The sequence below is a fragment of the Bos grunniens genome, chromosome 5 (genome assembly GCF_055505025.1).
Source record: "Bos grunniens cultivar Pamir isolate PY7600 chromosome 5, Bosgru_T2T1.0, whole genome shotgun sequence".
Classification (NCBI taxonomy): domain Eukaryota; kingdom Metazoa; phylum Chordata; class Mammalia; order Artiodactyla; family Bovidae; genus Bos; species Bos grunniens.
The window spans coordinates 51,836,260-51,861,558 of NC_141169.1; the positions used below are offsets into that span (position 1 = coordinate 51,836,260).

Sequence of the window (25,299 nt, forward strand, 5' to 3'; positions counted from 1 at the left end):
CCAACGATCTTATTTATTCTGAAAAAAACTGATTTTCTGATATGGTTCTTCTCTTGTGATGCTAAATGGACACTGGATTTTTTTAACAGATCTTCTTAGATTCATCAAGTTAAAACCATGGCTCCTTAATTATGATTTAATCATGTGGTCTTATAGAAAAGACTCCTATCTTACAACCAGCAACATGGTAAAGAGCAAAATTATCCTCTGCTTACAGATAATGTACCCAGTGCATAAATGCCTAACTCGTTCTTTGTATACAATCTAGCAATCTTAATAGTCAATTAGTTAACTAATGAATAACGAGAAATACTGTTCTTAGGCAATTATAGGTATAATGTGCACTTCTTGAAAGATTGTCTTAATTGTAAAAATGAATGAGCTGACCTTTTAGTAAAGAGAAAGTCTTCAAAGGTGTTGGCTAGTTCCGGCCACATACTGTCAAATTTTCCCGAAGAAGCATGTTGCCGGGCAACAGGTAGCCCAATAGAAAGAACTTTGAGGAGAGAAGATACTGCTAGTTTCCAAGTGCTTTCAGAAGGGCAGGAATACTTCAAGCTGAGGGGAACCCTAAGAGTCTGGGAAAATAAAGACAGTTTAAGATAAATACTAATTAAAACAAACACTCAGCTTTTAACTACTTTTTTAAAAAAAATTACAGCTTCTCTTTGTTCTTATAAAAAATAAGATAAGCATTTTCATTTTAAATAGATGTTACTTTCTAGAAAGGCCAATTCTCAGACATGGTTTTCAAACCATACTACCTAGAAAGATATACTTTTAAGTCCTATGTCCATTTTACAAACAATGACCCTGAAGAAGTAATAACCATTTTTGGACCGTAGTTTCTCATCATAAAATATAAGGATGTTTTCTGAAAAGTTAAGATTAAGAGTAGTAAATTTACAATCTTGCAGCTTCTCTAATGCAGTTATAAACTTAGAGCATTCTGCCGTAGTTCTCCTGGCAACTAATTTGATGAATGGGGTCTCTTCTATCCAAGAGAGATCAATAATTTTTTACTAATGGTTAGGTAAACATGGCCTAGAGAATATTACCATGCTTTATATTTTATCTCTAAAATTTTTTGAATTTTATATTCTACACTAACATTTTAATGTACTTTCTTCCTTTTGCAAATATTTGAGAAAAACTGGTAATTTAAGAATTTGATTGACTTTATCTTCAAAGTCACAGCATAGCATCTGTATAATGACTGAAATAATGAGACTTACTTTCTAATTGGTCAACTTTCTGTTAATCATTAAAGAACTAATTTGGTGGCTTAGAATGAAGTTCCCTGGTCATAGTTCTATCCAACAACTAGAAGACTAGACTGACCCAACCATCACAGTGAGTTAGCCCAGAGCACTATCAATAAACAGTTCCAATATACCATCTGATTATGTTCATGAGAGTGCCCAGACTCTATTTTTATACAAAAATTCTAGTCTGAGAAAGATAAAAATTAAAAGAGATACATTTTCATAATTCAATGTTATAGAGTGAACCTAAAACCTGATTTCATCTTCCACACAAATTATTATTGAATACTTACACAGTGAACATGTGAACCATTACACAATAGTATGATAACAAAAGATAATTTAGCCTACCCAGAATCTTTTTCCCCTCCCCACATCCAGTTGGAAATTAGGGTAAGGATATGATCAATTTATTAAGCCAATCAATCTATTCCATTTCTCTGGCCATAATCACTGGTTCAAGACTAGGCATGGAACTAAAGCTGGTTCATTTAAGGTTAACTGTAGTAACTTAAGAATAATCTGACACATACACACACACACACACACACACACACACTTGCTGCTGACATATAATCCCTTTATTAGCCTACAACTATGAGGAAAAACATAGGATATGTAGTCAACCCTTGGAAATCAGAACAAGGAAGAAAAAAATTTGCTTTCTGGAGATAGTACTGAACCACTGGATATACCAATCCCAAAGCCCTCCCTCTATCTCTGACTTTTCCAACTAAGCATGCTCTTTTATTCTTAAAGCTAGTCAGAGACTGAATGTGTGTCATATGCCAACAAAAGAATACTAAATTATACATGGGCCACTCTGAATTAACAGGTTATAACTTAAGGTTAGATAGTTTACTACTAGATTAATAGTTTACCAGTATCAGGGGAATGTTAAGTACAACAGATACATTTGACTTATACATTTATTTTTAAAAAATATTTAATGAATATAGAGACTGGCATATCCTATATACTCAATAAATGTATGTGAAACTAGAAAATTCAGTTCTTGCTGTCACAAAGCTCAGTTTCCAAGGAAGGAAGAGCGTTGTCCAATTAACACAATACATGTAGTAAGCGGCATCAACCAACTGTTCAGAAATACAGAAAAGAGATTATTTAATTCCATTAAAAATACAAACTGATTCATATCACTCCTCCAAGTTCAACTCTTCAGTGGTTAAAGAATGTCTGATTCCTTATGATGGCTTGTAAAACCCAAAGCCACTTTTTCAGACCTATTCCAGGCCCTGTTAGCTCCCTAAGTGGGATTTCTCAACAATGCTTTAAAAATATACCATGATCTTTATGTTGTTTAATTGATCTAGATCTCCTTCTCCCTTGTTGCTGGGTATTCCTTCTCCAAATGTTACTTTATTTAACCCTTGCCAGAATCCCATAGGCAGTTTAGGTATTTCCTTGTCAACAGAGGGAAGGGAGAACTTAACTTTTATTCAATACTGACTACTTGGCAAGTATTGTTAAATGCCATATCTCACTTGAATCTCTTAATGGTTAAGACATGAAATTTGCATTGTATTATCCTTCTTTTACAGATGAGAAACACTCTCAGTTTCATTTGCTCCAAAATCACAGAGCAGCAAGTACACAGCAGTGCACTATGCTAATCCAGCTTTCTCTGAACACAAAGCTGCCTCTACTTGGAGGTCTTCACTTAGTACTTAATATATTGCATTATTATTTTTCTTTTTATAGATCCTTTATTGAATTATTAAATGTATGAACTATCTTATTCATTTTTAATCTCTACTATTTCTTAGTACCCGTGACAGAAGTGCTTAAAATTTATTCTCAACAAATCAGGAGATACAAGACAGTTTTGAGGGGATGAGTGGTGAGGGGCAGAAAGAACTATGACAGAAAATCAAGGGAAGAAACAATTTTAAGAAGGCCAGGGGCTTTGCTGGCGGCTCAGTGGTAAACAATCCGCCTGCCAAGGCAGGGTACATGGGTTCAATTCCTGGTCAGGGAAGATCCAACAGGCACTTGAGCAACTAAGCTCTTGTGCCACAACTACCACGCCTGCGCTCCACAACAAGAGAAGCCACTGCAATGAGAAGCCTGCATGCTGCAACAAAGAGTAGCCCCAGCTCACCCCAATTAGAGAAAAGCCCATGCAGCAACAAAGACCCAGCACAGCCAAAAATAAATAAAGTTATTTTTTAAAAAAAAGGCCAGAGCAGTACCATATTAACACGGAAAATAAAGAATTAGAAAGGGCTTAGAATTTAAAGACTTTTGTCTTCTGTAACTTCAAGTAAGTAGTTTTTTAGCAGAATATGGAAGTGAGCCTGGGTACAACAGGTTAGAGTGAGTGGTGGTTAGGTGAAGGCTACAAGTTGTTTAAAGGAGCTTAGAAGTAAAGGAAAGTTGAAAGAGAACAATTTTGAGTAAGAAGTCAAATGAGAGAAAGATTTTACATAAAAGGCTTAATCTTCTTCCCAGGATAAATATAACAGGCTGAAAGAATTAACAGCAAAGAAAGGTGGGAACAGAAAAGGATGAACACAAAGAGAAGGATGAGCCTTGGAACAGAGAAAGGTCTTCTTCCTTGAGGGAAGTGTTCAGCATGCATGCGTGCTAAGTCACTTCAGTCATATCTGACTCTATGGGACCCAATGGACTATAGCCCGCCAGGCTCTTCTGTTCATGGGATGCTCCAGGCAAAAATACTGGAGTGGGTTACTGTGCCCTCCTCCAGGGGATCTTCCTGACCCAGGGACCAAACCCACATCTCTTATGTCTCCTGCATTGGCAGATGGGTTCTTAACCACTAGTGCCACCTGGGACATATTCCCAGGATAAAGTATAAGAGGCTGAAAGAATTGCCAGCAAAGAACGGTGGGAAAAGAAACGGACGAACACAAAGAGAAGGATGAACCATGGAACAGAGAAAGGGCTTCTTCCTTGAGGGAAGAGAGTTCAGATCAGACTGTAATTATCCAGTAAATAAAAGCATCTACATATTAGAGTAAGAGCAAGGCTTAGGTTTGTCCTTCAAAACAGGGGGGGAAAAAAGGAAATAAACTTTGGAGGAATAGGACACACACAACAGCAGATGAATTTTAATAATGGTTGTCCATGCACTGAGGAACTGGCTTTCAAAAAAAGTATGCATGATCAGTTAAATCGATAGGATGAATTGTGAATTTCTCCTTGAATGCTTATCAAAGTATGAGAAATACTGTCCTAAGAAACAAGATGCTTATTGTCTTGTGCCAAAGATGAAAAATCATAAAATTGAATGCATATTTTAAAATATGTTTTACTAAAAAAACCTTCTTATTTCAGAGAAACATCTTCCTAAATAATATTCATGAATGTTGGAGCAAAATCACTATAAATAATAACAGATTATATTTTTCCATTTATTTTAATATATGACAATATACAATTACCTAAAGATAAATTTCAATAACGTTATCATCATTAAATGAAAGTATAAAAATTTTTTTAAAAGATACCTTAATAATATTCTGGAGTACTTTCTCATTCACCACTGCTTTGTGACAGGCTGTTTTTTGATATAAATCCACAACTACGTCTAAAGACCTTTCAGCAAATGGCACATAATTCAAGGCAACCCATTCCGCCTAGAAAGTAATATTTTCACATGGAGTTAAAATAAAAATGAGATTAAATGAAATCATATTGTTTTCAAAGTGAAAGCTTCTTTGTCTTAAAGTTCAGGCCTTGGTTTTAGGTCAGATTGTTTTATTACATGCAAAGTTTTCAAAGAGATATAATTTCATGAAAGAATAATTTTCAGCCAGGCAAAAATTAAAACTATCAGAAAAAGTACATAGAGCATTCTATCAAAAACTGGGAAAGTTGTACTTTATTTGTTGCCAATAGGTTAGGACAATTTTAGGAAATTTAACTCACCGGTGCAAATAGTTGGATCTATTGTGATTCCATTGTGTTGCAAGACAAATAGAATGAGAAAAGTTAATACACATTAAACTACTTTTCGGACCATGTAAAATTATAATTTTTATGTTGAGTGAAGAAAATCAGCACGTGCATGCATTCAGAAATTTATTTTTCCCCTAAGCCAAAACAAAGTTAAAATTTGCCAACTATGGCTAAAAAATATTTTATGTAAAATCCAACTAAATTTCACACCAGTAGTAGACAACTTCTCATTTCTTCATTTTCTATTGCAGGTATCTATTTTAGATAAGAGTAGGACTAGGCATAGGGATTCAGAAGCCATTCTATAGTATGATGAGGACACCAAGAAAGGAACTCTGAAGAAAGATGTACTACAGAGTATCAGGAAAGGCCAAGCTTTCTGGAGAACCACTTGGGAAAAGAAAGCAATAAACAATTAAAAAAAAAAAAAAGAAGGGGCACAGGTTTTCCAAATAATGTTTCTTTCCAGTTTAAACTGTTAATAGAAATATGAAAGTTCATTTGTGAAAGAAAAAGTTTGGAGATAAAGTCCATCTTAAGTGGAACTGACTACATTTATAAGACATGAAATTTTACAGAGTAAATATAATTTATAGCAAATTACCTGATTATATTTTGCATTTGCAATGTGTTTTGTTTCCAGCTGTCCATACTGTGGAGGTTTACATGAAAATTCTACAAATGCCAGTAACTGGTCAAATATAGCAGGATACATTATCTGCATGTTTTCTGGTCCTACACAGATGGCCTATAAAACAATATATGAACAATAGAATGTATAATCTGAACTCCATTAAGTTCTTTACCATTTATGCTTTTGTTTAATCAAAGAATCTTAAAGACTGTCTTATTTTATGTTAAGCATTATATACTTTTTGAAGCCCTGAAGGACATTTAAACTATTTTAAACTAATATTGAATAAAGTATAGGCTAAATACTTTAATCAGCTAAAAAATACTTTTTAATTAAAAGTGTGGCTTATTACTTAGCAGACTAAACAAAGGGCAAGCACTTAAAGAGAAGTCATGGGCCATTCTGAGGTTCCACAATCTGATCATTTGTTCAGTAACACACACTTTAGACAATTTAGAATGCTTCACTGACCAAGATGAGATTGACTTCTACTTAAGTGCTTAACTGATGACATTAGTTCATGAAAATGACAGCTTATGCCTGCACCATGCATGGACCAGAGACTTTAACAAGTAAGCACGTTCATTACAGTTGGGAAAATAAGTCATGAATGAAAATCTGTTTCTAAAAGAAATGTATGTATTAATTTTTAACAGGGCAGTGTATATTTAGCATCTAATGTATCAATACATAGACTTGATATAAAACAAGAAAAAAATTTAAGTTAATAAAAATTAAACTTAATGCTACAATTTCATAAAACAAAATGTATATTCAGACACTACAAATTTTAATTACATCAAATATGTTGAAAGAACTTAAATCTCATGTTTTTATTTTGTCTAGCAACAAATGTGTTTTCTCCTCCCATCCTTTCATATTTTCCTGTCTGAGCATTTATCTTTCTCTGTAGGAAAAATATTTAATGATATAATTTATGGAGTATCTAAAATATATTTGTGCTTTCCAAAACACAAAGCATAATCATTCTACACTTGAGGCACCTTCAAAATACAAAATCAAAATTCAAAGCATCTCAAAATTTTAAGGACTTTCTTTAAAACTATGTGTACAACATGTATATTTTCATACAATCATGGCTTTTTTAACCCGTCAGATAACAGAGTAGTTTTATTCTCCCTCAGAGAACGGGTAGCCATTTAGCTTTAACAAAGTGATCTTGAGATACAAAGTAGATAAGCAAAGTGCTGCCCATACATACCATTAGATCATCCTGTAATTACAATGTGGAAAGCAGAATGAGGATATGTAATACCATCTTCCTCTGTTTGGTCACTTTTCTCAGAAAAAGTGAATGGAGAACTTAAAAAGTATACAGCCTAAAAAAAATTCTCTCTACTAACTAATTTCACAATCTTCTTTATTAACTTCTTGCTGAGTCTTAACTCTTAGAATTAAGTATGTAGCAATTACTGTGGAAAAGAGATAATTACCCTAAATGAATTCTTTTATTTTCAATGACAAATAAAGAAAGGAAGGCAGGCAGGAAGGAAGGGAAAGGAGGGGCGGGAGAGAGGAAGAGCAAAATTCTGTGTGAAGACCTTAGAAAACTAAGTATCAAAATTTTTCTGGAAATAGCACCAAATAATGATCTGGACTATATGTTTTGATTTTTTGTGGTGCTTTATAAACAAACAAAACAAAACTTACTAACAGTGTTACAGCTGAATCCTGAGATCTTAAAATACATAATATGGAGTCAATTTAACAACAAACTTTATCTAAGAAAAAGTTATTAGTATTGGCTTTCTTCAATATTCTGAATCAGAAAAGCCTATAGTGTAAATCTGGTGGCAGATTTCAGTCCAAAAGCTAAGAATCAATAAGCATGCTTGTGAAATCACTATAGTCATGCCCAACTCTTTGTGACCCTATGGACCATATGGACCCTATGGAGCCGAAAGGCTCCTCTGTCCATGGGATTCTCCAGGCAAGAATACTGGAATGGATTGCCATGACCTCCTCCAGGGGATCTTCCAGACCCAGGAATAGAACTTTCATCTCTTAAGTTTCCTGCATTAGCAGACGGGTTCTTTACCACTTTACCTGGGAAGCCGCAATCTATCTGGACAATATTTCCTATTAATCCTTGAAAATTGTGTAAGTGAAAACAAAAAAAGAAACTGGACATCTAACATCTGACATGATTCAAAGTTTCTCTTATTAAGTCATTTAAAATAATTCATTCTGTACTTAGCATGTACTAAGGCCTTTGCAAGACAATATGATAATGAAAATAGTAACAACTAATGTTTACTGAATGTTTAACTGTGCCAGGCACTAAATGCCTTACAAATACTATCCCACTTACTAAGAAAAAAAGTTACAGAGTTATTATTTCCCTTTTATGGATGAGGAAGCCAAAGTACAGAGAGATTCAGAAAACTGCCCCCATTAAGTAGAAGCCCCATTCACACACAATGTGACAGTGTCTCCTGAAGTACCACTCCAGTAGCCTTGACCATGGAGGTACATATGCTACCAGTTATCAGCCTTCACAAAGGTTAGCAATAAGTAAGATAGATGCAGTCTCCTGATCTCAAAACTTAGGAAAACAGATTATCAAATTCTCATGTCCCCTAGGTATGTAAAAATATCTTGGGGAAAAAAAAAATTAGCCTATAGGACTAAGTCATTTTGGTTGGGAACTAGTGATATGAAAACCAAGAGGAAAAGCACATGACCCTGAAACTCTAAACAATATAAGGGTAAATATGAAATTAGAAATGAGTTTTTCCTTTAAGAAGGAAAACAGTTTTTAATCAGTAAGGTGTTTTGCAGAATAGCTTATTAGTTTAAGAATAAACTTCCAAAGCAAGTATATTTTGCTTGTGAAAAAATTTTCTGACACCTGTGGGGGAAAATATAAAAACACTCTTACTAATAATGAAATATGTTAAGTCTTCTGTTAGGAAATATTAAAGACCCCATATGTTTGAATCACATTCAAGTATTATGAAATATAATTTAAATAATCCCGTAAGTAATAAACAATGGCTAGAGTGAAAATCAGTAATGCAAAATGACATCAACTGATATAAGTAAAAGTTCCAAAGTTTCCAACAATAAAACTTCCTAACTTTCCAACTGAAGGTAAGTGCTTTTTCGAAGCCATTAAAAAAGCTCAAAGCTCAAAACAAATGCCTGCTTGGGATGAACGATTCTATTTGCTCTCTTATTGCTAAAGCAGAGGTTTTGTTCTAAATAAAATTATATGCTTTTTTCCCTAGAAAAAAAGTTTGGGGGTTTGCTGTTTCTTCTTTGTTTACTATCCTCTACATACGTATAAAACCTGAATTAAACACCTGAGTAAGAGTTCTAGATTATGGGCATCCCACAAGGTCTATGCTTTCCTTTTCTAACTTTTCCATTCCCTCCACAGTAGTCTATAAACAACCTATGCTCACAGTCAGGGAGAAAAAAATTATCACTGACAGGCTACTTTTCTTCTGCCACTGAAAACAAAAGCAGCTCTTTTAATTTCAATTATGAAAAACTGATCCTCCCTGTAATAAAATTATTAAAATGCCAGATTTTCTTACATTTTAAGTTTCTATACAATTTCTCTGCACAGAGTAACTTAGGGGTAAGGTAGTCAAGGAATTACTGCTCAGCTAGACCTCCTCCAGAGACAATCAAGGTGTACTATGTTGTAGTAGAAACCACTATTATTACTGTGAAAGTTTTCATCAATCCAGTTGGATATAATGCAATTGTTTAATTAGAAAGCATGATCTGTAGTACCCAAATGGCTACTGATAACACATTTGTAATCAGAATCCACTTCCATTCTAATTTTGTCAGAATGTCATAACTACTTTGCTGGGATCGCAGACTCTTTAGTTCATACTTGTTTTGTTCAACATTTTGGTGGTTGTTAATTGTGCTAACAATTACCTTGACAGTTTAAAGAATTCTTTGATTTTGATCTAGTCTTGTTTGCCAACTGGAATTTGCTTAACAATTTTTAGATCTGTTTTAATTTTTTTTTTTGGAGTAACAAAACACATATGGGTTAAAATATATCTTTTAAAATTTCTGTGAGGTAAACACTTTACAAATTTATTCTTATTTTTTAATGGGTTTCTAACAATTCAAGAGCTAAAATTAAAATACAGATAAAAAATATATAATCCCATTGCTAATTAATTTTCTAATTACAGAAATACTTTACTAAAGTTATCACTCCAAAAGTACATATTCTTGTGAAGAGTTGAATGAACAAATCAAAAATGCTGGTGAACAGAAATAAGAGCATGCAGGCAGTTTCCTGAAGACTCTCAAAATAAACCTGAATTACCTTTTAAAATATATTAGAAAAATACAAATGTTAAAATTAACTGGATCTTTACAATCTTGAATGCATCCCAAAGTATACATACATAACAATCTTGATGATCCAGAATTTATCCCAAAAATTATTTAGCAAAGTAAAAAAATTCAAGAGAACCATATGCATTATTGCTTAGACAGCCACTAAAATTCGATTACCTTTTGGAGAACATCTAGAGCTGTAAGTACAGCTTCCTGTAAACTTGTCAAAACTGCTTCAGTGTAAGATGGAAGAATGAAAGGGGAGGCATCTGAACTTATTGGGACTGAAACAGCACGGTGCAATATGACTCCCAACTTCTGCAAGTCATCCATGTTGAAACCAGTTTTTATGTGTTGGTAGAGAGCTGGAAATATCTGAATTAAAGCTGTAAGAAAAGGCTGGCTGGGAATGAAAGTTAGTTTATCCAATGTAATAGGAGGCTTGGTGCTTTCAGATCCAATTCTGTACCAGGTATTCCATGCAGCCCACCAGAGATTCAAATCTTCAAGCTCATCAGTAACTACAGGTGGCTCAGAGCTGCTATATCTTCCAAGTCTTTCTCCAATGGAATCTGTTCTTACAAATGGCCTGTTCAGGCTAGGGCCCGATATAGGCCCTAAAAGGACAGGCGCCGGGACATTAACTGCAGGTGGTGTCTCAGGCTTATCTGAGTCTCTGACAGGGGACACAATCTGTAAAATTTCCTGGAAGCTTTTCAGTGCAGCCAGAGATACTTCATTGTTTTTGCTGAGTGCTGCTGATTGTATATGGTCAAGAAGAACATCCCATGCTCTTGAAAAATCTCCTATATGAAGAAGAGGAAAAAAAAATTATTACCATAAAAGTGATCAAATTGTCTCTATTAGACACTTGAAAGTTTATCTGCTTTATTTTTCTGCTTAAATTCCTACAGAAGTAGAAAAAGACATGCTTAGGCACTAACAATGTGAGTTAAAACCATTACAACCCAAAAATCCAGTAAAAAAATTTTGTCAGATACAGGAATAAATGGCACCAAGAAAAGGATAATGAGTATATCAAACAAGGTTTTGAACTTTAAACTCCATAAATGTATGTATACACCCTTCTATCCTAATATTTCTGCCGAAGGAGAACAGAATAAAAACTTAAAAGAGTGAAAACAAAAAATTTTCAGTAACATCTTCAATCTAACCATCTACCTTTATTAAGATGGTCCCATTCTTAAGCATATAGGAAAAGTTATGACAGTATGATACACATTTTTTACCTAAATGTTTAAAATAAACTAAGTCATACTCCATAAAAATCTTAACTTTACACTTGGGTTTTCAGATTTAAATAATTTTATAGCTGCAGAATTCTGGTAAACATTTTCCCCCCATATCAGTAAGTTGCCAGAACATGCACCATAAATAAGACTGTCCTTTTACCATGAGGCTAAACTTATTTCTCTCATGTAAAATCAAGTCAACTGATCTACTGTCAGCACAGCATGGGCTGAATGGTGGTTGCTGTTTCCACTAATCATTTCAATCTCTTGCTCTATTCCTGTGACCAACTGAGCACATTTATAATGAAACTCTACAATGAAACCAGGTGTGGTTTGTTTCTATTACTGTTGTTGTTCAGTCATTAAGCCATGGCCAACTCTTTTGCAACCCCATGGACTGTAGCCCACCAGGCTCCTCTGCTCAAGGGATTTCCTAGGCAAAAATACTGGAGTAGATTGCCATTTCCTTCTCCATGGGATCTTCCTGACTCAGGGATCAAAGCTGTGTCTCCTGCATTGGCAGGCAGGATCAGAGGAATTGACATTTTGCAAAGAATAACATAAGTAGGCTATGAAATATAGAGATAACTGTGTTTTAAAGACTCACTTCACAAAAGCTATCAAAGACTAGGTTTTTTCAAGAAGGGATAAACCCATATAACTGAGGAAGCATTCAATGAATTGGAAAGCTGGAACTAAGTCTGGTATAAAACAGTAAGCACTGCACTGCTTTACAGGATAGACTATTAACACTTGTTCAGTTACATGTTTCTTCCTCTCCATACTCTTTTAATTAAAACTGAAGTATAATTTATATACAACCAAAAAACAGGCTTTTTAGTAACTGTTCAAACAGTTTTAACAAATTTTGTTTAAAAACTATCAAAACAGCAAAACAAAATACTTCTGCTTGTTGCCATCCAAGTTCAAAAATCAGATTAAACATTACATTCACCTACCAGAATGGTGACCTAGTCTCAGGTCTAAAATATTCCATGCTATAAGAAGGAAAAATATCTGCAGTTCTTCTATTAATATACTCCATGTCTAGGAAGAAGTCCTCTTTCTAAAAGACTAAGTATAATTACATATTGTACTTCATTATGTTAAAACATTACTTTTTAAAAATTCTTAATTTTTTATACAATTTTCAAAGGTTATATTCTATTTACAATTATTATAAAATACAGCCTATATTCTCCATGTTGTAAAATACATCATTCTAGCCTATCTTACATCTAATAGTTCACACCTCCCAGTCCCTTTACCCCTACGTTGCCCTGCTTCCTCCCTCTCCCCACTGGTAACAATCAGTTTGTTTTCTGTCTCTGGGAGTCTTGATTCTTTTTTGTTATTCTCACTAGTTCACTGCATTTTTTAGATTCCACACAGAAGTGATATCACACAGTATTTGTCTTTCTCTGTTTGACTTATTTCACTTAGCATAATGCCCTGCAAGTCCACCCATGGGGCTACAAGTGGCAAAATTTTCAACTGCAAGAAAAAAAAAAACTACAAAACACAAACATGTGGAGGCTAAACAGTATGCTACTAAAGAGCCAATGGGTTACAACAGAAATCAAAGAGGAAATCAAAAAATACCTAGAGACAAATAAAAATGAAAACACAATGATCCCAAACCTACGAAAGTGAAAGTCGCTCAGTCATCTCTTTGTGAGCCCAAGGACTATACAGTCCATGGAATTCTCCAGGCCAGAATACTGGAGTGTGTAGCCTTTCCCTTCTCCAGGGCATCTTCCCAATCCAGGGATTGAACCCAGGTCTCCTGCACTGCAGGCAGATTCTTTACCAGCTGAGCCACCAGGCCAGCCCCTCAAACCTATGGGGCACCAGCAAAAGCAGGTCTAATAATAAAGCTTATAGCAATACAAGCTTCCCTCAGGAAACAATAAAAACCTCAAATAAACAACCTAACCTTACACCTAAAGGAACTAGAGGAAAAAGAACAAAATCCAAAGTTAGGAGAAGGAAAGAAATATAAAGATCAGAGCAGAAATAAATGAAATAGAGACTTAAAAAAAAAAATAGAAAAGGTCAATGAAACTAAAAGCCGATTCTTTGAAAACACTGATAACCTTTAGCCAGCCTCATCAAAACAAAAAGGTTGAGGACCCAGATCAATAAAATCAGAAATGAAAAAGGAGATATTACAACTGATACCACAGAAATACATAGGATCAGAAGAGACTACTATGAACAACTATACACCAATAAAACAGACAACCTAGAAGAAACGGAGAAAATCTGAACCATGAAGAAACAGACAATATGAACCATTATCAGTAGTGAAATTGATTCAGCAATTTTAAAACTCCCAACAAAGAAAAGTCCAGGACTAGATGGCTAAACAAGTGAATTCTACCAAACATTTAGAGAAGAGTTAATGCGTATCTTTCTCAAACTACTCAAAAAAACTGTAGAGGAAGGAACACTTCTGAACTCATTCTATGAGGCCAGCATCATCTTGATACCATAATCTTATTCTAAAATAATAATAAAAACCATTTCCTAGTGTTAAATTATAAAAAAAAAAAATTATTGAAGCTACATGAACTGCATCATGTCTTCATTTTTAAAAATCTAAATCTGTATCTATTACATCTTAGCTTTTAAGATAAAGTACCACCGAGGTATTAAAAATGATTATTATTTGTCAAAACTTAGCAAACACACAGTTAAGATTAGCACATTTCATTGTATGTAAATTTTATAGGAAAACAAGAAACTAGAATTTAAAACGTGTATATATAGACATCAAATATATAGATCATCAAATATATAGGTATGTGATATGTATGAGCCTTAAAATGCAAATAAACACCACACAAAAATGCCAATGAAAATCATAAATATGCTTATGCTTTTAACATAATGAGAAGAAAAAAGCCAAACATAAAATAAGAAGTTGAAAAATTAATATGTACAGCTTGCTCACAGTTATGTGCAAAAGTATTTGTTCACTTTTCTCAACCACTCCCATGCCTACCACTAGAATTGAAGGTATTATAATCTACACTAGTTTCTCAGTCTCAATCCTACTGACATTTTGGGTTGGATAATTCTTTGTTGTACGGGCTGTCTTATGCATTGTAAGATATGTAGCAGCATCCCTGGCTTTTACTTCCCCAGAAGCCAGTGGGCATGCCCCTGCCTAGTTATAACAACCAACATGTCTCAGACGTTGTTAAATATCCTGTGGGGGGAAGGAGGAGGTTGGGCAAAATTGGCCCTGGTTGAGAAGCACTGATCTATTTATATTTATACACCACCAAGTTTCCTAACCAATCTAATAGTATCCTACCATTCTTCTTTATGACCATTCCATTCCATACATACCATCTGAAGGGATCTTTCTGAACTCCATATCTGAACACATCACATCATGGATTAAAATCTTTCAGTGGTTTTCAGTGCTCTTAGAGTGAAGTCTTCTGAACATAACCTACAATGTGCTGCAACATCTGGCCTCTACCTCTACAACCTCACTGAGAATCACTCTTTTCCGTGTTCTCTTCATTCTAGACCTTCAAACGTGCCAGGGGCCACACCATCTCCATCTCCTCAATCTTCTTTCATCTCTTTTATACATACTCTCTGCCTGTAAGGCTCTCCCCAGTTCATCCTACCCTTGCCTGATGAACTACTATTCAGATAAAACATTGCTTTCTCAGGGAAGCCTATATATACATCACTGGCCTGGTCAAGTATCTACTATAAGCTCACAATCTACTATAAGCTCCTTTGTAGCATTGATCATTGCAGCAATTTTCTATTTATTTATGTAATTATAGTTCCTCCTTCATACCCAGGATATATCAAGGACAGTAGGTATCTGGCTCATCACTGTATCCCCAAGACATGCCCACAGTAGGTACACATAATTTTTCAAGGAAATGAATGAAAACGTTTATGCTCATACACATACCACACATAACAACAAAGACTGGCAATTAAGATGGATTATTCTTAGAAAATAACAATGTATATAATCTGTGAAGAATCTGTATTTTCCAAATTTCCTTTAACATTAATTACTTGTATACTCAGAAAAAAAAAAATGTACATCTACCTAAAGGTTGAAGTAAATATCTTCTGGTGTTGAAGATTCTTGCAACTCCGGCCAATGTTAAAACCCATGTCTCAGCCCACTGCTTCTCTGCTGTGTCCCTTGAATGATGAATGAGAATATTGCCACCTCCAGACTCAATCTTTTCTTTGTCTGCAGTGGTAGAAGACTCTCTAACTCGGTCCAGCAGATGAAAGAGAACCTGAATATTTGTGATAATGCATATAAAAATACTGATAACATAGCATAAATAGCAGCATAGGAAATTAAGCATTGTTACAAAGAATTATACCTGACATACTGATCAATCCCTGTATTTTAGAGGAAACTGACCAACAGAGGTATCCTTATATTCTTAAGTTTATCCTTAAGGCCATGGAATATAAAAATTTAAAGTAAACCGAACAGACTATCACTTAAGACCTGTTGAACTGAGTGCCAATGGAGCACGTAAGGTATAATGTACAAGAAGGGAATGCAGCTAAAGAGAAGGGTCCAGCAAAAAATGTAAGTATAAAAAAAAAAATTTAAGTATGAGTGACATCTAGATAGAGGTAACTACTGAAATTTCATGTCTGGATGAGGATGCTTGAAAAAAATCAAGTAGGAAGCAGTTGGAATTTGGGGGATGTTTATTTAAAATGTAGATTCAGGGGAAGGCATAGGGGCCAAGAAAATAAAACAAAATTGAATAGAGAAGCAGATGCACACTGTGAAACAGAAGCCAAAAGAAATTTCAAGGAGAAAATAATCAACACTATTAAATGTTATGAAAAAATGAGCAGTATGAAAAACTGAGCACAGGGCAAGAGATCTGGCAATTAGAAGACTACCTGTAGAGCCAATGAACAAGTTCTGTGGTTCTAAAAACATGGTCTCAGAACCAGCCCCATCAGCATCACCCAGAAGCTTCATAGCTATGCAAATTCTCAGCCTCCACGCCACAGGAAAGAAATCAGAACCTCTAGGGGGCTGGGTACAGTGGCTCAGCAATTTGTGCTTTAACAAGTCCTCTAGGAGATGCTGTTACATGCTAATGTTTAAGATACTCTGAAGTAGAATAATCTGGATATCAAATTACAAGGGGTAAGAGAATGCAGTGGACGTGAAAAAGAAAAAATTATTAATACTGAGATTTAGGCAGCAAGATTAATAATGAAGTTAGAAAAAGGAATCAGGAGTCAGAGAAAATATCAGTTTTAAAATAGTAAAGGACTCTTAAGCTTGTTTGTGATCTGATAAAGCTAGGGAAAGGAGTTGAAACAAAAGACACAGGAGGGAATAGGGCTTTCAATTATTTTTATTAGGAACATACATTATTAATTTTTTAAGAAGACATTTTGAGGTCTTTTTATTAAACTTAAAACACGGTTAAATTCAGTTAAAGTTTACCATACTGTCTACTGTCAAACTTACTAATTTCAAAAATTCACAAAAGCAGTGAAAGGATTATAAATAAGAGTTTTATTAAAATGGAACAGATTAAGCAACAAAAAAAAGAGGAGAGTCTTTTAGCAAAGACGGGATACTCACTAATAAGCTTCTGACTTTGCAAGAATGTTTTAAAAAGATGATAAAAATGAAAAAGTAAAAAATGAAACTGCATACTTGAACAAATGTAGAATTTACAAATGGGAGGTGGTTTTTGTTTGGTGAGTCTACAAACAAATTTCACTATTATTGATATTGTTTATAAAGTTCTCATTTAATTATATTTGAATTATATGTGGTAGTTTAGCAGCTACTGGTTTTTACCACCAGGAAAATGGGGAAACAGAAGTGCAAAGGCAGAAATCAAAGAGATAAAAAAATGAGGCTTATAGGGGTGGGATGGGAGAGAGACTCAAGAAGAGGGGAAATATATCTATATATGGCTGATTCCCTTTGTTGTATGGCAGAAACCAATACCACATTGTAAAGCAATTATCCTCCAATTAAAAAAAATGAGGCTTTAAGTATTTAATTTGCTAATATGCAAGGTGCAATTAAAAATATTATAAAGCTAACTTTTCCTGTTTTGCCAAATGCACAAATGGATGGAAATTCTTCTTTAAAAATTAATAGGAACAAAAAAACACATTTATGTAAAACTGAATCACTTTTCTGTGTACCTGAAACAAACATAAGATTCTAAACCAACTATATTTCAATAAAAAAACTAAAAATACAATATACTAATGTGAATATATGGAATTTAGAAAGATGGTAAAAATAACCCTGTTATTATAAGACAGAAATAGAGACACTGATGTATAGATCAGTCTTATGGACTCTGTGGGAGAGGGACAGGGTGGGGAGATTTGGGACAATGGCATTGAAACATGTATAATATCATGTATGAAACGAGTCGCCAGTCCAGGTTCGATGCACGATACTGGATGCTTGGGGCTGGTGCACTGGGACGACCCAGAGGGAGGGTATGGGGAGGGAGGAGGGAGGAGGGAGGAGGGTTCAGGATGGGGAGCACAGGTATACCTGTGGCAGATTCATTTCAATGTTTGGCAAAACTAATACAATATTGTAAAGTTTTAAAAATAAAATTAAATTAAAAAAAAATAAAAAAATAAAAAACAAACAAAAAAAACTAAAAAAAAATTTTTAATTTTAATTTGTTGTTGCTGAAAATGTATAAAAGCATGTCTCAATTAATAACTGATAACTCAAGGTATTTTACGGTACCTTCCAAATAACAGTGTGCCACGTTGAGTGCTGTAATAAAGTTCCATGTGCACCAATTGTTGAAAACAGAGTTTGCCCTGCACTCTTCCGGACAGCAGGACGGGGATCTACACATAGTTCACCCAATTTTGCATAAAGACACAACCACAAGCAGTCAAACGGTGGTGCAGGGTGGAATGGCCGATTCAAAACCACGCCTTTTTCTTCTGCCTGCTTTTGCTGTGCTGCCTCTTCTTTATTTAATTCCTTTTCAATAGTTTCTCCTCTTTGAAAAAAATAATCTGAAATATTCCACTAAAGAGCCAAGGAGAAAAATATCTATTCAGAGATTTTTATTTTAAACACATAGATATGCAACAGATAGATTTTCAGAATAAAACTTAAAAGCAATTACTTCAGAAACTCTTTTCCTAACAGAATGGATTTAATGAAAATATCTCTTCCTCTGTCAAGTTTATCTATCTCATTTCAGAATTTCAGAGTGCAACCTTTAATTTTTAATATTTTTTAAAAATTGGATTTAAAATTTAAATTTTATGTTACTATCAGTAGAGTCAACTGATTTCTCTTGTATGTACCATTATTTGTTTCCTAAATCCTCCCATAACAAATCTTATATAAACCAAATTTCAGCTCAACAGATCAAAATTATTCCACATATTCAGCTCTTAAAGAATTATTTCTTAAATAATATTACTTAACCCTTCATACAATATGTTTGGCATGTACTTAAAAGTCATTTAAATGATTCCTCCAGAGTCAAAAGCACACTTGCTTAGCACTCACTCTCAGTTGCAAACAGTGATTTCTAGATTATATAAGAAAGGCAATCATACTTACCAATAAACCTATTGAAGTTAAACTAATATTAAGTTCTTGGTTATGAAGTCCAAAGCTACCTGCAACATCTACAACTATTTGCAGGCAAGTGCAAGGCATTGTTGGTAGAAAATCTGTCACAACCAACTGAAGACACTGGAATGCTGTTCGTATCAAGGATTCTCTGAAAAACAAAAGAAAATCTATATTTATGTATTTAAGAGAAATGGAAGGAAAAATACATAAATTTGAACAAATCAAAATTTTATCTTAAAATTGGAACAAGAAAATTTTCTCTAACATAGTACTCACATAGTACTTCAACATTTACATAAATGTAAAAAAGATATGCTTAATTAAAATAATTAACAAACAAAAATAAAGCAGCTCAGGGGCATAAGAAAAGCAGTAAACTAAAAAAAGAAAATATGTATTAATACCATATTATTTTTATTCTGCATAAACTAGCCAAACAAAATATAGACATTGAATGAGAAAGGGAAAGTTTGTTTGATGGATTTTTCTTATTGTAAGAACCTTGTATTCATATATAAATGATAAAGAAATAGCAATTTTTCCATCCTTCCAAAATAAAAGTGAGCCCTAATGATTCCCTACAGCCCCCTGGGAGTAGGGTAAGGAAAACTATTTTAGATCATAAACTTAAGCAAAAAAGGCATACATAAAAAATTTACGATCATTTCATAATTTTAGGCAGAATTCCCTTTTCCTATTACTTTTTGGATGTTAATTTTAAACACTTACCCTTGATCATTTCTGATCGCTCCCATAACTCCCAGCACTAATGGCCATCCAGGTCCAAGACTATCTCCTTGACTCTGAAGAATCTGCAGCACACACTCTAATTGCTTGAGTCGTATATCTGGATGATTAATATTCGACATCTCCTTTAATGGGTTCAATAAAAGCAATTGCAGCCTCTGAAAAGAAGGTAAGAAGCTAATCAGCGAAGTTCCAGAACATGGAAAGGTTCTACTATTGTCTTTCAAGTTTAAATTCACCTTCACTCAGACTGCAATGGTAAAAAGAAATTTTTTAGTAAAATAAATATCAAAAATGATTTCTTTAACAGTAATCATTAGGATTATCTTGTCATCTAAGTCTTTTTTAAAAAAAATAATTTAATTAATTAATTTATTTTTGCTGTCCTGGGCCTTTGTTGCCGTACGGGCTTTTCTTTAGTTGCAGCGTGAAGGGGCTACTCTCTGGTTGCAGTGTATGGGTTTCTCACTGTGGTGGCTTCTCTTGTTGCAGAGCATGGGCTCTAGAACACACGGGCTTCAGTAGCTGCAGCATGTGGGCTCAACAGTTCCAGCTCCCATGCTCTAGAGCACAGGCTCAGTAGCTGTGGCCCATGAGCTTAGTTTCTCTGCAGCATGTGGGATCTTCCCAGATTAGGGATTGAAACCGTGTCTCCTGCATTGGCAGATGAATTCTTTACCACTGAGCCACTGGGAAGCCCCATAAGTCTTTTAAAATTTTTTACGTTTTAGCCACAGAAGTAACATGTGGAAGCTTCGTTCCCCAACCAAGGATGGAACCCACCCCTCCTGCATTAGAAGCACGGATTCCCAATCACTGGACTTCAGGGAAGTCCCTAAGTCTTATATTTTAATAACAGAAAATAAAAATCTATCTTCAAGATACTATATTTCAGGATAAATAGGGAGTAACCTGATGTTAAAAGGTATTAAATCTACAGATCCATATACAAATGAATCTCACTATAGAAAATATACCCTATATATTTAGCTCTATTTGGAGAGAAGAAAATAATTTCCAATTTTCAAAATTAACTTTCATTTACTCTATTAATGTGTACCACATGTATTTAAATTTAAGTCTCAATACTCCTAAAAATGAACTAGCAGACAAAGAGGACACAAAACCACAAAATTTTTTTACTGTTAAAAAGTGAAAAAAGTACTTTGTTCTACTCCTTTAGCATTTGAAAGCACCTGCCTTAGCTTTAGTTTTCTCTCCAAGGATACATTTAGTTGGTTCACTGACTGAACAAACATATTAAGCTCTTACCATGTGCCAGGTATTAAGCTGGATGCTAAGACTATATACATGGACAGGGCTTTACAAAAAAATTAGACTGCAATAGGAAAAAAATATGCAATCACTAAAATGTAAGCTATAAAAATTAAGGAACTTTTCTGTCTTGTACATCATTCTGTTACAAGAGTTAAAATACTGCCTGGCATATAGTATGTACCCAATAATTATTTGTTGAGGAAATTTGCAGAATACATCCACATACACTACAGTAAGATAGTACGGGCAATGTGAATGGCTATTAAATGCCTCATTCCTATTCAATCTTTAAACAAAACTTTGGTGGGCTTTTTAAAACTGTATAAGATATATGTGAATGATTATGGGAGTCAGGAAAAAGGATTCACAACAAAAGAAAACTCTGAAAGTATAAAATAACCTTTAAAATTATTTAAAAATAAAAATCTATTTTATTGTGCTTGCCTCTTCTGCCACTTGTTTCTCCCCATATAAGGGCTTCCCAGGTGGCACAATGGTAAAGAATCCACATGCCAATGCAGGAGACACGGGTTCAATCTCTGGGTAGGGAATATCCCCTGGAGGAGAGTATGGCAACACTCCAGTATTCTGGCCTGGAAAACTTCATGGACAGAGGACCTTGGAGGGCTACAGTCCATGGGACCACAGAGAGCTGGACATGGCTGAGTGACTAAGCACGCAAGGGTAATGAGTAGGGGGAAGGAAAAAAAAAAAAAAAGACAGGTAAGGACCAAAGGAAAAGAGGCTAACAAAGTATGAAGACTTAGCACTGCATGAAGAAGCAATCTTCTAGATGGGGAGACCAATTCTAGGTAATTTATTACTTAAGTTTAGTGCTATTATAAGAAAATTTAAAAAATTTTTAATATAGATAATCCTGAAAATCCAGGATTATCAACCTTCTGTAAGAGATCCACAGCCTACAAATAAAGTTACATATGGGAAAGGATGACTTAAGTAATTTTAAAAAAGGTTCTTTCTTTTACCTGGTTTTGTGAAAGTGGAGGATCATGGTTAAATGTTAATCCTGCTTTAATAAGTGAAGTTAAGGCTTCTGCTCCCCATTCTCTCATTCGAGAGTTTGGATGCTGGCACACCTAAGGGTACATACATATGGAACAAAAATTAATCTTTAATTTGTATACTTAAGCTATACATCACACATTAATTTAAGAAAAACTAAAACATTGCATTTCATACTCTTCCACATTTAAAAAATCATATAAAATGTTTGTCAACAAGGGTTGAAGAAATTATGAAAATATACAAAATGTAAGTAAGCTTACCTTCTGAATACGAGGCAAGAGGAAGCAATAAAGAGATAGAAGATAAAAGATGAAACTAAACAACTCACAGAAAAGAAAGGATTTCATAAAAGTAAATGATGTCACCAGAGTAAACAGAAGAAGCAGACACTAAGGTTCCTAATCTGCTCTATCTTCATAATCAAATACTTAGCTAAAATTTTAAAAACATATTTTTTGCCATTTGATGAGAATTCCATAATGAAGAAATGTGTATATATTCTGTAATAGCTCATTAAAATAATCCCCCAAAAATGGAGGGAAAAAGAAGAAAGGACTTTTTTTTTACTAAGAACAGTACCCTTCTCAGATTACTAAAATAATATGAAACAATGAGGGCAACTGAAACCTAAACTGCTCATGAACATGTATTTGACAGAAGCAGTTGTCAATAAGAAGCAACCAAGTATTCAGATTTACTCAAGTTTGAATACAAATCCAGACAAAATGCCCTGGTACTATCTATAATTAGTGATACTGAGGTTTTTTCCCTTTTGTAGAAATGTTACCTCATAATCACAGGGAAGTCTGTAAAGGAGCAGTGTCTAATACTAAGTCTCAGTCCTAATTGCCTTGAAGTTTTAGAACCAGCTGAAGCTGAGGGGATCAAAAGAGTATATAATAAAAGAAAGGGGACCCAAACTAACAGGTGAAGGAGACATAAGAGATTTCATTGTTATAGCACTCATTTTTAGTCATAAAGTCTTCAACCTATTCCTTTACCAAAATGATTACTATAAAACTTTCGTCCCTGATAAAATATAGAGAGAGAAGTACAAGAAAAAATGTTAATGCTGATTTTTCTTATGGTTATACAGAATCACTAATTCACTGTGTAAGTCTTTATTATAAATAAAAAGTAAATATAATAAAGAAACAGAGGTTACCTCAAGTAGATGGCCAGTTAGAGGTCTCCATAGAATTTCTATACGGTGCATGTTAACTAGACCAGTTTCTAACAATTTGGCAACAGCAAAAAGAGATGGTTCCTAGAAGAAAAACATATTTTTTATATCATAAGGAGAATTAAAGTATTTCAACTGTAAACCAAACTGAGAAACTGTAAAGAACATGACTATAATTAATATACTTAATTAATTAGAAATAAATATGACATAACCTCAGTTATCATATTGACAAGCCTTTCAGTCCACCCTCAAGCATCTAAAAAGTGTTAGTTGCTCAGCTGTCTCCAACTCTTTGCAACCTCATGACTGTAGCCTGCCAGGCTCCTTTGTCCATGGGATTCTCCAGGCAAGAATACTGGAGTGAGTGGTGGTGGGGGTGGTTAGTCGCTATGTCGTGTCCAACTCTTGCGACCCCATGGAGTGTAGCCTACCAGGCTCCTTTGTCCATGGGCTTCTCCAGGTAAAAATACTGGAGTGGATTGCCATTTCCATCTCCATGGGATCTTCCTGACCTAGGGATCGAACCTGGGTCTCCTGCATTGCAGGTGTATTCTTTACCATCTGAGCCACCAGGAAGCCCTCAAGTATCTAATATGACTCCTAATTGAAAAATTTGGTTGGGAAGAGACTGCTTTAGTGGGGAAACTTTGAAAATTCAAAAACTATACCAGACACACAGAATGTGTGTCTTCTGACCAAAATGAAAGAATTTTGCTATGGACTGAATTGTGATCCGCCCCTCCCACCCTCCAACACTGCTCCCAAACTTCATATGCTGAAACTAACCCTGAGGGTGATGACATTTGGAGATAGGGTCTATAAGAAGGTAATTCAGGTCAAATGAAGTCCTAAGGGTGGGGCCCCAATACATTAAGTTTAACGTCCTCATAAGAAGAGACACCACACAGCTTGTGAGCTTATGTGCACTCCATTTCCCTCTTCCTCCCCCTTTTCCCTTCCTTCCCCTCTTTCCCTGCCATGTAGGGACACAGTAAGAAGTCAGGCATCTTTCAATCCGGAAGAGAGTCTACACAAGAGCTGACCATGCTAGCATCCTGATTTTGGACTTCTACCTTCTAGAATTATGAGAAAATTAATTTCCATAGTTTAAGTTACCCAGTCTATAGTATTTTGTTATGGCAGGCTGAGCTAACTAATATACATTCTTATTAGTAAAGTCTTCAAATGCTTAGGTTTTATATGTGAATATCAGGAAAAATGAAGAAAAAACAAAAACAAAGGTAACAGACACCAGGGGAAAGAACAATGATGTCAAGAAGGAGGAGGTAAAGGTTGTCAGTTTAGACCCTAATAAAAGAGTTGCAGAGAAAGAAGACAAACCACTTTCCTCAGTCACTGGCATTTCAATAACAGAAAGCAAATTAGTATACTTCATAAATAGCTGAATTACTCAGTCCATGTGTTAGAAGAACAGTTTCAGTAAAAAGTTCAAAGGGCAACTATCTCTAATCCAATTTTAATAGAGATAGTAAAACATACTTAAATGTAGACTAAGCTGACTAGAATTATGAGAATTTTTTGATAAACAGCTGTAGTACTTCAAATGGAGACAATGCATTAGAAAAAATAGAAGCCAACTGAAATTTTAAAAGTAAATTATGAGCATAATTTTATAATTTTTAAGTAAAAAGATTTTGTAATGACTCTATACACAATGTTTTTACAGTACTGATAAAAATCTAAAATGGAAATGTGTGAAATTATCTTTTTTTTCTAGTAAAAACTGTTGAACAAGTACCCTGAGGTTTTAAGTGTGGTCAGATTGACTCTTCCTGCCTGTGCTAACACTATAAGTACCCTAAAAATTAGTGTACTAGAAAGAACCTCATCATTCTAGAGACAATATGATACAGTAGTTAAGACTGATGTCTATGAATTTTTAACATCTCAACATTACCACTTAATAGCTATGTAACCTTGAGTAACTTTTTTTTTTTGAAGTATAGCTGATTTATGATACTAGTTTCAGTTGTACAACATAAAGTTTCAAA

General features: G+C 34.5%; 1 protein-coding gene across 8 annotated transcripts in view; it reads right to left on the reverse strand.

The window, feature by feature from the left end:
• MON2 (MON2 regulator of endosome-to-Golgi trafficking) overlaps positions 1-25,299 on the reverse strand; it is a 110,861-nt gene that overhangs the window by 23,941 nt on the left and 61,621 nt on the right. For 4 of the 8 annotated variants that reach the window (XM_086400226.1, XM_086400228.1, XM_086400223.1 and 1 more), the window contains 11 exons: positions 23,267-23,368; positions 22,062-22,172; positions 19,780-19,955; positions 19,036-19,198; positions 18,196-18,489; positions 15,520-15,718; positions 10,354-10,982; positions 5,812-5,955; positions 5,178-5,195; positions 4,757-4,885; positions 388-578 (listed from right to left, as the gene is read on the reverse strand). In XM_086400226.1, coding sequence (XP_086256352.1) covers positions 388-578; positions 4,757-4,885; positions 5,178-5,195; positions 5,812-5,955; positions 10,354-10,982; positions 15,520-15,718; positions 18,196-18,489; positions 19,036-19,198; positions 19,780-19,955; positions 22,062-22,172; positions 23,267-23,368 — 2,156 coding nt within the window. The remainder of the gene's footprint in view (positions 1-387; positions 579-4,756; positions 4,886-5,177; positions 5,196-5,811; positions 5,956-10,353; positions 10,983-15,519; positions 15,719-18,195; positions 18,490-19,035; positions 19,199-19,779; positions 19,956-22,061; positions 22,173-23,266; positions 23,369-25,299) is intronic. The other 4 variants (XM_086400227.1, XM_086400229.1, XM_086400225.1 and 1 more) reach the window with 1 other exon arrangement.